The 15046-nt window shown below is 36.0% G+C and overlaps 1 protein-coding gene across 7 annotated transcripts in view; it reads right to left on the minus strand.

Annotated features, from left to right (window-relative positions):
• Positions 1 to 5440: 5440 nt before the first annotated feature.
• The window catches only part of LOC107697006 (uridine-cytidine kinase-like 1), a 31668-nt gene continuing 22062 nt past the window's right edge, over positions 5441 to 15046 (minus strand). For 5 of the 7 annotated variants that reach the window (XM_016497615.1, XM_016497618.1, XM_016497621.1 and 2 more), the window contains exons 8-16: positions 14723 to 14742; positions 13251 to 13349; positions 11698 to 11791; positions 11242 to 11304; positions 10960 to 11082; positions 9076 to 9183; positions 8415 to 8571; positions 6500 to 6622; positions 5441 to 6086 (exon numbers count right to left, since the gene is read on the minus strand). In XM_016497615.1, coding sequence (XP_016353101.1) covers positions 6543 to 6622; positions 8415 to 8571; positions 9076 to 9183; positions 10960 to 11082; positions 11242 to 11304; positions 11698 to 11791; positions 13251 to 13349; positions 14723 to 14742 — 744 coding nt within the window. In that variant the 3' untranslated portion in view covers positions 5441 to 6086; positions 6500 to 6542. The remainder of the gene's footprint in view (positions 6087 to 6499; positions 6623 to 8414; positions 8572 to 9075; positions 9184 to 10959; positions 11083 to 11241; positions 11305 to 11697; positions 11792 to 13250; positions 13350 to 14722; positions 14743 to 15046) is intronic. The other 2 variants (XM_016497616.1, XM_016497619.1) reach the window with 1 other exon arrangement.

Below are 15046 nucleotides of genomic sequence, written 5' to 3' on the forward strand. Positions count from 1 at the left end.
GAGGATTTCGATATAAGCCAAGAGGAGACTGGTTTTCCTTTGCTAAAGTAAGGAAACTTTGCTTCCTTTGTTCCTGTTAACAAACATTGGTTTTCACGAGACTCAACGCGCATGCGCAACGCTGAACTCATACGTCATCCTCCTGGAGCTGCTTATGTGTACAACTGTTGGGGCAAGCTACATTAAAGTGATTATTACGTTCATATAAAAGAGAGGGATATCTCTTTTATATGAACATAGTTTTTTGTTTTCATCTTAGAAACTTCTTTTTTCTCCATGAAAAATCATCTTAAATGCTGGTGAATGTCATCTGAGCAGTGCTGTTCACAGGTTAGCATGAGTTGGTATCATCACACATGGATGATGGTCCCTCTAGTGGTGCATGAGGTTTAGGTGTGTGTTCCACGAACAGACACACAGACAGCAGAACAGATGCTTCTGCTTTATCTATCTGCAAACTGCTACCTGAGTTAACAGATTATAAAACCCTCTGAAGTCCTAAGCAGGCTATTACACATGATTCCATCAAATATCTTCCCTTTGACTCCCTCAGGATTCCAGATAAGAATCTGCAATGAATTTAACACGCTTTTTCCCCCACTCAGAATATAATTTGTCCACTATTTACATTAATAGACCACTTTATCTTGTCAAATTTTTCAGCAAACTGTCCCATAGCCTAATCCACGTGGCTCTCCGTGTCCGTCTCCACACCCTTCACGTGTGCAAAACAGCTTTATCTTTGATTCTAATTATGACACTGAACAGACTTTGGGGCTTAAGGTTAATGCTTGGGAAAATGTGCATAAAACTATACCATTAAGCGTTTTAAAGCACTCGGAAAGCTTCTTTAATTAAGCTTGTTTAGGGGGAAATGCGTCAGCTGGATTGCTCTTTCACCGCTCCGGTCTTTTGTCGAAGGTTTAAATCCTTTAACCCAGTGACCCAGTGTAAGTGGCTTTCTCTTTTCTTTATCAGATTGCCACACCGATCGCTGTGTGGCCTTAAGTCACAAATAAGGATTTGAGCAGAAAAGTTGCAGATAAGGGGTGTTTGAGAAGCATTGCACCACTCTGAATACTTAACACACTGTATCAAATAAAATATGTGGATGTATTTACAGTACAGAACAGATATGTAACAGATTAGGTCTTATTTACACATTTCAGGCAAGATGTAAGAAGAGTTGGGGGGATACGGGTTATTTATTTGGTTCATAACTGCATGATTTCCCTCTTGATTGACACAAAACATTAAAAGATCAAAATCTGTCAATGACATCTATGGAGAACAACAAAAATCGATCATAATAACAGTAAATAAATTAAAAATAGAAAAAATAATGCAGAGAAAAAAATAATTTTGGTTATCAAATAATGCTAGCCTATCGGAGATCATTTATGAAAATAGTGTATGTGAGGATGATCGGCACATTGGTTTTGATGTTGGTTGGCACACTGTAAAATAACTCATCATTCATAGGAGATGTGAACAGGTACAGTACACACACACACACATAAGAAGAGTTGGGGGGGATACGGGTTATTTATTTGGTTCATAACTGCATGATTTCCCTCTTGATTGACACAAGACATTAAAAGATCAAAATCTGTCAATGACATCTATGGAGAACAACAAAAATCGATCATAATAACAGTAAATAAATTAAAAATAGAAAAAATAATGCAGAGAAAAAAATAATTTTGGTTATCAAATAATGCTAGCCTATCGGAGATCATTTATGAAAATAGTGTATGTGAGGATGATCGGCACATTGGTTTTGATGTTGGTTGGCACACTGTAAAATAACTCATCATTCATAGGAGATGTGAACAGGTACAGTACACACACACACACACACACACGCACACAGAGATAGCACATGGCCGCAACATTGAGAGGGATATGTCAGTTTTCAGAATAGCGGTCAACCAATATGTGTGTTATATACATTTAGTCCTTCAAATTGAATGAAAAAGTTTTAAAACCAGTAGGCCTAATAAACAGTTCAAAAATGAAACCAATTAAAATATGAATCAAAAATGTATTATTATAAGGGTATATGCGCATTGAGTGGTATTTGTTTCGTTTAAAATAATCATTTTTATCTTAAAATGAATACTTTCAATGCTGTGTCAACCAGTGCATGCGCATTTGCACAATATATCTATGATCGTACTGTAAATAAATACATTTACTGAACATTTTGTGACACTGAATTGATCTGTTTTACCCAATGACTTTCATATGCACCTAGTTGGGTTTTGAATAAATTTATTAATTCATTGTTTTGTTTTTTTTATTTAAAAAATAAAACATCTTGTGAATCTGTAAAGTTACATGTTATTACAAAATAGTTTTGACAAAGTCGTAGCATTGAATAGTCTTTTAACTCAATAAATGAACAAATAACATCTGAAAATATAACACTAAGAATACATGCCATGCATAGAAGTACAGTGATTTTGCTTTCACTCTGGCTATGGTGTGGTGCGGCATTTAGGTGGTTTGGAGGACCACTGGTTCATCCGTGTGGGTTTCAGCGAGACAGTTTTTCATGGGCTGACGAACCTGAGATTGACCAAAACTCAAGCATTCTCAGGTTGGACAGTCCTCGAAAGCACTGCTCATCCAGGATGGCCAGATCACACTGACCACAGATTACTTGCATCATCTTTTAAAAAAAAAATAGAAAGAAAGAAAGAAAGAAATTCAAAAAAGAGAAAAAAAATCAGAGGGGAAAAAAAACGAGCAAAATTTAGACCTACCAAATTGTTTTTTTTTTTTTTTCAAAATTGTAATTTGTAAATTAAATTGTATCCATTTCTATGATGAGAAGAAAATAATAGCACATTTTCTTTCTTTCTTGAATGCAGGAAAAGCATGGACATTTACAACAATATGAAAATATAGAATGATTAAAAAAAATAAATAAAAAAAAAATAGATGAAGAAACACCATGCTTAGAAACCATGCTTGGAAAAGTTACTAAATATCTCCTACAATTTCCATTTGACCAATATGTAAAAATAAATCCAATCCAATCTGGAATACTGAAAACTATAATATTAGCATGATTTCCGCAATTTTCAGATCGTGATTATTACACGAATCACACTCTGACCAAATCTTGAGAAATCTTATAGAAATGTCCCCCATAAAAAGTACATAAAATATGGCCTACATAATAAAAGTTTAAATGAAAGAAAATTAGTTACATTACATAGTTAATTACTATGAAGCAAATCCAACGAGTTTAAGCATATGCAATTATTATATTACAGCCACTTAAAGACAATCAGCTCAGCTGTGTCTGACTGTAATGGCCTCGTGGCTTTACAGAACAACACCGTCCCACGGCTTTAACCCTCCATATCTCTCAAAGATCTGTCTGTATCAAAAAACCCATAAAACCTTGCTCCTGCCAGGATGATGTTCAAAATCATAGACTCTTATGAATTTATTCACAGATGCATTGGTTGACCTTGTCAACAACTACAAACTTATCTGCACCAACATCATCTCAGATGCCAAAAAGTCCTGGATTTCTCGCTGTACGTTTAGTTTGGCATTCACTGTGGGCTGGTACACGCAGCCATGCAAAACACTCACCTCTGCCTTACCTACACAGACGTTTATTGGCTCCTCGTCGCTCCACACTGACAGAGGACTTTGAGGCCTTCACTTGAGCCCGCAGAGAAGCCGGACCGTCGGGCTGATGCTCACACACTCGCTGCTGGAGATGCTGTCGAGCTGCCACACATGAGCAAAGCGCCTCCTTCCTGTTTGTCACTATGAACAAGCTTGTGGTAAACTTTCCATGACATGTCAATATTGAGGGCCACTAGAGCACATTTCATTCATCTCAACCGCTCCTTTTTGAAATGCCTTATGTGACCTGCTGATTGTTTTATGACAGAGGAAGAGCGAGATTATAGCTTTTCTGAAATGAAAATTTGGTTTGCAGTTAGTGGCTAAATGTCAACTTTAGCCTCTGCTTGTTCATTTTAACCAGGCTGATTATAACGATGAGTCATATTAACCAAAAGCTGTATTAGTCACTTACATTAATACATTAAAAAAGGCAAATGTTCTCAGTTTGTAGAACCAATGCTTCGCAGAAGCTCTTTTCTACATGAATTATGAACTAAAAGGTGAGGTGATCTTTTAGTGTAGAATACATTGAGAAGGGTAGTTATTATAGTGTTGACTATCATATATCAGAGTGGAGTTAATTATGGAAACTGATGAAAGATTGCTAGGTTAGTTTCCATATCGACAGGACAACTACAGCATCCTTCCTGTGTGTTTCAGACATGAATGAGTTTCAATCCCGCTGTCTCGGTTACAAAAAGCATACAAACTAGAAGAGAAGTGCCATAAAACAGTCGAGCACATTCTTCTCTTCACATCTCTGGACGGATTTTGAACGGAAAATTCATTGATGTGAAATTCTCAGACATGACATTTCATTTATGTCCTCAAAAAAAAAAAAGCAAGGTATAGAAGATCATCAACTAGTTACAGCTTAAGAGAAACACTGTCCTACCATACAAAAGTCTGGGGTCGATGAGTTTTTGAAAGAAGTCTCTTATGCTCAGCAAAGCTGCATTTATTTGATCAAAAATACAGTAAAAACTGAAATATTGTGAGATATTATTATAATTTAAATGAACTGTTTTCCATTTGAATATATGTTCAAATGTAATTTATTCCTGTGATGCAAAGCTACATTTTTGGCATCATTACTCCAGTCTTTAGTGTCACATGATCCTTCAGAAATATATCCTTCTAATATATTTAATGTATTTGGTGCATTTTTGTCAATGCTGAAAACAGTTGTGCTGCTTACACAATCTTTTCAGGATTATTTGATCGACTTTATGCTTCCTTTCTCAACAAAAGTACTAATTTCTTTAAACAAACCAAAAAAAATCTCACTGACCCCCAAATTTTTGACCAGTACTGTATGTGTAGATTTTTATATACACACATCTGTGCATATGTAATCCAAACAGTGTGATTAGGATCATTACATGAAGCACATCACAATTACTACACTGCTATTTATCAAATATATCAATTCAATGAGCATGAAACACTGACTTGAGTTTAAATGAATTTATTATGCAAGGTGTGGAAATGAGTCACTGTTATGTAGAACATACCAATTATACAGTATAGCAGTCATTACACAAAAATATCACTGACCAATCAGAATCAAGTATTCCAGAACGTGTGCAATGACAATGCAATAAAATAAATAGCTAAATAAATCCTAGACTATTATTCCTGTTGAAGGACAAAAGTCACAGTAGATACATTCACTAGGCCTTGACATGATCACTGCAGATCTCATTGTTCGCATTTTCTATCAAACATTAAAAAGAAGACAACTTATTTTGTATATTGCAGTACAGGATTTTTTTTTTTTTTTTGGGGGTTAACTATTGTGAGTCAGCATAAATCAAACAAATAAAACACACACAATCACATCATATTTCTATGATGAACTAATTTCTTCAGGCTAGGTACTTTCTCAAAGTGCTCAGAGGGGTAAAAACGATAAAACAGAGATATCAACGTGACATCCATAATAAGAGCAAGCACAACGCTCATTGGCTTAAATTTGAGGCCAAACACCAACACTTCCTGTGGGCTAGTTTTGTTCTTGTACGTCCTGTATGTTCTCGACGCGACGGCGAACATCAAGCAGATGTCAGCCATATATGGTAAAGGCAGCTATAGACTCGCTGGACAGATGCAAGATGCTGCACTTTTGTGGGTCAAAAAAAAAAAAAAAAAAACTTTGGTTATTCTCATCGCAGAATGTGAAATTCTTCCTAAAAACGAATGGCAGCTGATTACAGATGATCTACAATACAGATCCTATCTACATTTAACAGGAGCTGCTCCTTCATGTTTATGTTTGATAAATGGATAGCGAAACCCTTAAATTGAGCTCGACATCTTAAACGGTCAGAATTTTTGCAGAAACTTGTAAAAAACTGTTCAAGTTGTACAGAATGCAGTGCTCAGTTGTGAAAGTGTAATTGTTAACAGCGTGTGGTTTGGTCAGCAGCCGTCTGCAGGTAAAGCGAGAGAGAAAGCAAAGATTAAAACGAAGCAACGCCCACACATTTTTTCCGATGAAGTGGTCCTTCAAAGAAATTCACTGTCTAAGTGTAGCAAGGCAGCGCTTTGAGTCTTACTTTACTCTCTGAAAGCTTGACTGCTGCATGAAACGGAGTACAATAATAAAAATGACACGCTGTTTGCCATACACGTGCCAAAAATACTATAGCGGCAGCAAACACGTAAGGCAATAAATCAACTGCATGTGCTTCAAAATCAAAGACAGTAAATATTAAATAACTCACATTAAAAAAAACAACATCTAAATAAACCTTCATAAATAAAACCTTCACAAATAAAAACGTCACATAAAACGTTTCTGTTTGGGGAGTGCCAAAAAGTATAAAAATATTGTATAATGTACAAATATCCGGCGTGACTGAGCTGCTGAGATGTTCTGACACCTGTCAGCAGCTGGGCTCATCCATGTCATCATCACTCCAGTCTGGAGGCGCATCCGTGCCAAAATATCGATCCCCAAAATTTCCTGGACCCAAAAAAAATCATGAAAATTTAAGCACATTTTCTCAAAATTATCATTACTGTAATGTGTCTGGATTTTTTTTTAAATAAAACCATACAAATGGTATTTTCATTTCCTCAACTGATCTTACTCACCCCAAACATTTAAACGGTGTGTGTGTGTGTGTGTGTGTATATATATAGAGTATGTACACACACACCAACATAATACAATTAACCCTTTTACAATATTAAAGATATTTCAATAGAATATTCTAGTTGAGTCCCCTGTGTGAGTTTTTCCGAGTTTGTCACATGACACACTGCATCCACAATATGTATCTGACCGATGTATTGGTTTAATTTAAGTTTTTTCTTTTTATTCAAAATATTCACAAACTGGAAAATAGTAATACAGATTTTAATGCCATGTCAGCATCTGAGGCTATTTTTTACAATAACAATGAAAAGCAAATAGGCCGAAAGCTACAACAAATTTAAAATTACACAAGATGTTTTACATTTACATATGATAAAAATCAAGTATTTGTGTATTTAAATGGTTGAAACCTAAAATAAACATCACGTGGTTGAAAATACTGAAAGGTTGTGATATATGACAAGCGGTGAGCTAGTCTCTGGTTCAGCGCAACTCAAAGCGGGAAAGTAGATTTGAATTTAGCATCTAATCATGTGATGCACTCAATGTTCTAATCACACCCATTATCCACATCAAAGGGTTAATATATAAAGAAATAACTGTGAAACAAAAATCACACATCGCAAACACCTTAAAGGGGTCATCGGATGCAAAATTCACTTTACAATTGTTTGAACATAAATGTGTGTTGGAAGTGTGTGTACACATCCATCCTAATGATAAAAATCCACCCAGTGTTTTTTTTAAATCCCTATTTTAAAATCCCCTCTCTCAAATCAGGCTGTTCTGAGATTCCTGTCACAATGACGTAGTTCTGCACAGGCCCCTCCCACGATAGTTGATTGACACTAGCATCTTACATTAAGACCCACCCTGAGTGAGCTGTGAGCTGTCCACCATTGTGTCGACTCAGGCGCCGGGGAAGACAAGAATGTCTCAGATTAAGCGATTGAGGTGTTTTGTTGTTGGATGTAATAATGAACATAGCAGTCGTCATTTACTCCTGCCATCTCAGCCGCTGAAGACGCAGAGGATTAACATTACTTTCGTTTTTGAAGGGAATGCGCCGATCCCGATCTGCCTAAATGCGTCTATGTTCATGCGAATCATTCGTGATCCAGCTTCATCTACAGAAGAAGTGAGTATAAGGGTTTTTTTTATGAATCTTTGCAAATCGCCTTTCCTAATAATGTGCTAGTTAGCCAGTTTGGCGGCTGAAGTTTACAGTCTGCTCATCACCCCACGGAAGAGAGGGGCGGGGTCAGCAGAGCTCATTAACATTTAAAGCGACATGGACAAAAAAAAAACAGCTTGCTGAAAACAGAGCTGTTTTTGACAGGGTAAAAATTGTGTTTTTTCCACTACCACTGAGAAATTTTAACCAAAGTATGTTATAGACTTTTCATTAAGACCCTAAAGAATCATATCAACTTGTGGAAAATGGGCATCCGATGACCCCTTTAATGGTCCTAAAGGTACTGTAAAAAGTCTTCACTTTCCATTAAGCAAAGTATAATTGATTCATTTTTTTATGATTTGGGGTGAAATATGAGCCAGACATGCTCAAGGCTGGTTTTGTGAGAATGGCCCATTTGTGTAGAACTTTTAGGACAAGAAGCCACAGTTAAGCAGATAAGTAATGCTGAGAAAGTCTCACCTATGCCGGGGATGATGTGGAACAGGTCGTTGACCTTCTTGTCGACGGCGGTGGTGATGATTTTGACCTGAGGAAAGGCGTAGGCCACAGAATGGACACCCATCTCAGCCATCAGCAGAGACACCAGCAGGATCTTATCCTCCTGAACGTCATGATCCTACACATACACACACACACTTCATGACTGTCCCGTTCCTCCACTATACCTGTGCTTTTTATTATTGAACAGTGTGCCAAAAAAAGTCATTTCCGCCACAGAAGTTATTGCATTTAATATATAATCACAGATGTGGATGACTTTTTTTTTTTTTTAGTTCATGCATCTTCAGTGTTAGTAGATTAATTATATTTAAACTAGTGAGAGCGTGAACGATGTGTTCTCCCCCGAGGGTTTATTTTGTTAAACTTCCACCGGTGCCAAAAACGGTCATAGAAACGGATAAATACAGCTCTGTAGAATGAATATGTGAGAATGTGTAAAGTTATGTCATGCTCTATGGCTGCTGTCAGCTAGTGAGGTTTCTCTGCTACGCCTACACTGACTGACAGACAAACAAACTGGGCCGCTCTATATGCGGTGCCTGTGTAGGCGTGTGTGTCTCTGCCACTGCACACTATCAGTGTGTTGTGCGGGGAAAAAAAGGCTCAAATGCAGACTTACAAGTAAAACTCTGATGGCCATCATGGCTGCGGCTCCGGTGGACACAGTGCAGTCCATCAGAATCACGTGATCCTCGCTGATGTCTTTGGGCAGACGCAAATAGTGCAACTGGATGGCAACAGAAATGTGCAGCAATAACATGTCTAAATGAATGAATCAATCAAATTAATAAAGAAAAATGAACAAGTGAGTTCATGCAATTATTGAAACATTTATTTCTTTAAAAATTATATTTACTCTATATTATATTGTGCGAAATGACTGAATGACTGAAGAGTGGTACTACAAAAAACTACACAATTGCATCATATTGTTGTCAGTGTTGGGCAGGTTATTTTGGAAATCTATTAAGTAGTGTAACTATTTCAATCACTTTATTCATGTAACTTATTGCATTTAATTACTTTTCTAAATTTCTCATTATTCATTTTGAAACATGTAAACCAGGCAGGGTTAACCTTACAGAAGCACTCAACACTGATTCCTCAAAATCCTTCATCACTTGAATTAAGATTATAAAAATGTCATTCTAAAGCACAGCCACCACAAAATCAGACTTTAGCACGACTTTTTACTTTACTTTAGATAGTCCTGAGGTTAATTACAGATTTAAAATAATAAAAAATAGTTTAATAGCCATGATACTGTTTTTGACATTAAATCTTTGCATAGCTATGACAGGAAACACTTGCATCTAACAATGCCTTGGAAGAAAAAAAAAGTTAATCTTAAAAAAGAAAGCATATACATAAACTCAAAAAGAAATGAAGCAGTTACTGAATAAGCATGTGTCCTATTCTGTGTCCTAAACCCCTGAAACATTGGTGTCTCATATTTTAGAGTCAATGCAATTTATGAAAGATATCAATTAAATCTGTATGTGGGTGTGCATGTGAAAATATTCAGATGTATCCCCCTTTGCAATCGTTAACATTTTCATAAGTAATTGTAATTTAATTACACATTTTTTTCTCACAGATTACAGTTACATTTTTGTAATTACGTAACTCTGTTACATGTAACTAGTTACTCCCCAGCACTGATTGTTGTGAAGAACAGAAAGATATGATTAAGACTAAAGCACTGCTGCAGACAGATTTCGTATTTTCACTGTCTTATACAACCTTATAGAAATCTTCATATTCCACTACGCGTCAACTACACTAATCACCAAAACCAATGTTTTCACACATTTAGTTTTCTTTCCTAGAAAAGAAACTAAATATGTCAACTATGAATAAATTGAGATTTGAATTTGATTTAATTTGAATTATTTAATTGACTGCAAATCCAAAATATAAAATAAAAAAAATGAAATAAAAATGTTAAATTATTTAAAAAAACTTTAATAAAAGAAAAAAAACACAGATACTACACTTTAAAGCAGCAAAAAAAAAAAAAGAAATGTTATAAACTATAAAATACCTATAAAATGTGCTAATAACACAAAATACTGTAACACTGAAATGTCTTGCTCAGAAAACAGTTAACAATAATCTATCAAATAAAACGCACTTTAAATAAATAAACAAATGGTAACACTTTAGTTTGGGGACCAATTCTCACTATTAACTAATAACTACAACGTTTGCCTCAAACTCTTAATTTGCTGCTTATTAGAAGTTAGTAAATTTAGGTATGGGGTCAGATTAAGGGATCTAAAATATGGTCATGCAGAATAAGGCATTAATATGTGCTTTATAAGTAATAATAAACAGCTGATATGCTAGTAATATGCAGCTAATAAGCAACTAGTTAATAGTGAGAATTGGTCCCTAAACTAAAGTGCTACCAAATGAATAAATACATTTAAAATTGACTTCATCTGACTTGATCTGATGTGTGTAAATTCTGGGGGGTAGTAAGAGCAGAAAGGGGCGTTACCTCAGGCTCTCCTGTGTCCTGATTGGTCTGGATGAGGATTTTGCCAATGCGGACGTCTTTGCACACGGCCCTAAGCGCGGGCTCCATGGTCTCTCCCGCCCTGAGAATCGACACACCCGTAATCTGCTCAAAACAAAGAAGAGGGAGAGCCTAAACTTTTCTACACCACACAGAACAAAGACATTTTTGTATGACAAAGAAAATCGCCAAACAAGCAGATTGATTAGGCTGAACCACCAAGAGATTGTCCAAAAATAAATTTGTGGCACATTATTTTCTTACCCCCTTCCCATGAAAAGTTCGGCCCTCGTAATCTTCTCCTTGTGGGGTCTGAACAATGTGAACCTGCAGCAGATAACAGACAAACTGTAACGTCAAGCTTTTTTTGTCCAGGCATATCATTCATATGCAGCTAAACTGATCTTCCTCTCTGATTAAAAGCCACAGTAAAATGTCAGCAGCAACATCATGAAGCTCACTAGCTCACTGCACTTCTCCTGTGAGTGTTTTAAGTGTAAAGGTCGCTGTTTTGCTGCTACGCGTTGCTAAGCCGATTTCTATCATGTTGAGTTTGTTAGTCTGAGTTTCCACTGCGGTGGACAAGCGAGACAAGTTTCCATGTTCAAGACGAGGCCTCCATGCCCACACGCTCAAATCCGTTTGCGTGCCGTTATTAGGTCGATCTAAAGATTCCTCATCAATCCCTTCATCTTCGCTTGGTCTGTAACTCTTTCTCACCTGAGAGGGAAGGAAGGACAGCGCTCTCTCGATGAGGAGCCGCATTAACCTCTTAGAGTAGAAGATGAACTCGTCTCGACTGGTCTCTTTATTTCTGCAACACAAGCGCGAACGATAAATTTACTTACTAAAATGACAAAACTTTTATTCGCGTTCAAAAAAATTCAAATTAAAATGGAAGATCTTTTTTATAACCTTGTAAACTTTTTATACAAAATATATTACATAATATATATTTAAATTGATTACAATTATGAATATATTTTTTACAGTTTTACTAGTTAATCTAAAATAGTTAATCAGACATTTAAGACCATATATAGTAGGACTTCCACTATTTTAGCATGCAATAGCCGTTAGTTTACGTTACAGCCTGGCATAACCTCGCACAGCCTGTGACGTGGACGAAAGCAATGAAAAAAACTTTCAAAATGAGTGCATTTCAGCCACTGGTTTCTGGTAGTTGGTCACAGGTAGTATGAGTGGGAGGGACAATTTCCACCCAATAATGGGTCACTGGTATGTTCTGAGAGTGTGGGGGGATAGATAATAAATAAGAAAGAAAGAAAGAAAAATCAAAAAAAAAAAAAAAGCCTAAATAAAAAAACAAATTAAACCAAGCAAAAACAAAACTAATCAAAACAACAAATACAAAAAGCAATCATAAAACATAATAAAAAACAGAAAACAAAACTACGCTAAAAAATGAAACAAAATAAACAAACAAACAAAAAAAACTACAAAACAAAATCAACCCAAAATGAAAACTAAACTATAAAAACAACTGAACAAAAAAACCAAACAATGCATCCAAACAAACAAACAAAAAAATAAATAAGTAAATCAAGAAACAAAGCTAAGCTTAAAAATCTAAGCAAAAAAAACAAAACAAAAAAACTCTAATAGCACATCACAGGGTATGATGTTACCTCCTGTTCTGAGGGGGTGGGGAAAGCAAAAAATACAAAAATAAAAAGAAAGAAAGAAAGAAAACTCTTAAAAAAAAAAACCTAAAAAAAACTACAAAACCAAGCAAAAACAAAACTAATTAAAACAAGCCAAAGAATTTGCATAAAACATAATAAAAAACAGAAAACAAAACTATGCAAAAAATGAAACAAAATAAACAAACAAAAGAAAACTACAAAACCAACCCAAAATGAAAACTAAAAACAAAAAACAACTGAACAATAACAAGCAAATGAAAAAGAAAATAAAACTCCAATAGCACATCACCGGGTATGATGTTACCTCCTGTTGTTTGTATTTACAAAACGGTGAAATGTCTCTTCATACATGTAAAAAAATTGGCATATTGTTGGACATTTTGTCTACTTTTATACAATGCACATTTTCAAACTATAAGCATCAAAACTATAATTCTGTTTTGCATAAGGTCTTTCCACATTACTTCACTCTGGGTCTGGACAGCCATATGAGATGCTGAACAGTTAGTCTGTAAACTCCAAGTACTGGTGAGTTTTCCACAGTGCATACACTGCAGTGAGATGTGTGAAATAAACTGCTGCGGCACAGATGTGTGTGTGTCTGACCTGATGATAGTGTGCATGCCGCGGACCTGCGGCGTACTCTCCACAACACTGAGGGTCTGCGGAAGGGGCTGGGCCTGATGGGCAGACGCCAGGGCCGCCCTGTTACCATCACCACCGGCGAGAGACAGAAACAGACAGGAAGTCGTCAGCGCAGTGGAATTAAATGGTACGCTCAATCCAGCACTACACAGGCGGAGAGAGACACATGCTCACACAATAGCTACTAGTGTCACCCAAACGCCATCATTCAAACATTAATGCAATGTTAGAGGAGAGGATTTAGAAGCATACAGGAATGATTTATATAAAAGAGAACCAAAGGACAATCTCCAAATGAAAAGCTAACCCATCTATGAATTAGTGTTTAGATATATGTATATGGTGCCCCAAAAAGTATTTTGACACTTCTTGTCATTGTATTTCTTTTACATTTTGAAGTTTCTTTTTGTGAAATGTTTTGTTTACAAGGTTGGGCTGTTTTTTTGTTTTGTTTGTTTTTTAGCAAGGATGCATTAAATCGATCAAAAGTGACTGTAAAGACTTTTAATTTGTAACAAATATTTCAGTTTCAAATAAATGCTGTTCTTTTTGAACCTTTTGAACCTTCTACCCATCAAAAAATCCTGAAAAATATGTGTCACTTCCACAAAATATATAATAACTGTTTTCTACATTGATAATAATAAATGTTTCTTAAGCAGCAAATCAGCATATCAGAATGATTTCTGAAGGATCATGTGACACTGAAGACTGGAGTAATGATGCTGAAAATTCAGCTTTGCGTCACAGGAATCAATTACATTTGAATATATATTCAAATAGAAAACAGTTATTATGAATTGTAATAATATTTCACAATATTACTGTTTTTACTGTATTTTTGATCAATTAAATAGCAGTCTTGCTGAGCATAACAGACTTCTTTCAAAAACATGAAAAAATTAAAACCAAGCCCAAACATTCATACAATCATAGTTATGCATTAAGTGTTCAAATACTTTTTGAAGCCACTGTTCACTCCAGCTTACAAAGACTATTGGTTAACCACATCTGTTAGAAAGCTTCATGAGCTCGGAGTAGGTCAGGCTTTTTTGGGAGTATCCCATGATTCAATTCCACAAGCACTCAGGTCAAAGACTGCATCCTGTCAACAAACAAAACACCACCTTCAATGTAAACTCTGACAAACTCATGTCATTGCTTTACATTTAAATGAGATGCTTCATTAAAACATAGGTGTGACAATATGCAGTCTTTGGAAATCACACCTAGATGCCTGCTGTTCTACTTATGGTTTGTAATGCAACAGCATAAAACATAAAAAAAAAAAAAAATCATAAGCAAATCTCCTCACATATCCCAGCGGAGCTTTCTCTGTGGGGGAAGTGACAAACAACAGACAAACAGACAATGACAACAGGAAGAGAGGGAAAAAAATTTAATTAAATTAAATCATAAGCAAATCTCCTCACATATCCCAGCGGAGCTTTCTCTGTGGGGGAAGTGACAAACAACAGACAAACAGACAATGACAACAGGAAGAGAGGGAAAAGAAGAGAGACGTCACAAACTATCAGGTGAAGGAGGATGAGGCGGTCACATGACTGAGAGTTGAACAAGAGTGTGACAGCTGCGATCGGCACACAGTGTGCATGTTCTGTGGGCAAATCATCCAGCACTGATTATGCCATGGAGTCTCATTTTAAAGGTACAGTTCACCCAAAATGACAATTTTGTCATCATGGAATACAAAAGAAGCAAAATATCCCAGTTGCTTCTGGGGGGGGGGGGGGGAA

This window comes from Sinocyclocheilus anshuiensis, unplaced genomic scaffold (assembly GCF_001515605.1).
Source record: "Sinocyclocheilus anshuiensis isolate Anshui unplaced genomic scaffold, SAMN03320099.WGS_v1.1 scaffold130, whole genome shotgun sequence".
In the NCBI taxonomy this organism is placed as follows: Eukaryota; Metazoa; Chordata; class Actinopteri; order Cypriniformes; family Cyprinidae; genus Sinocyclocheilus; species Sinocyclocheilus anshuiensis.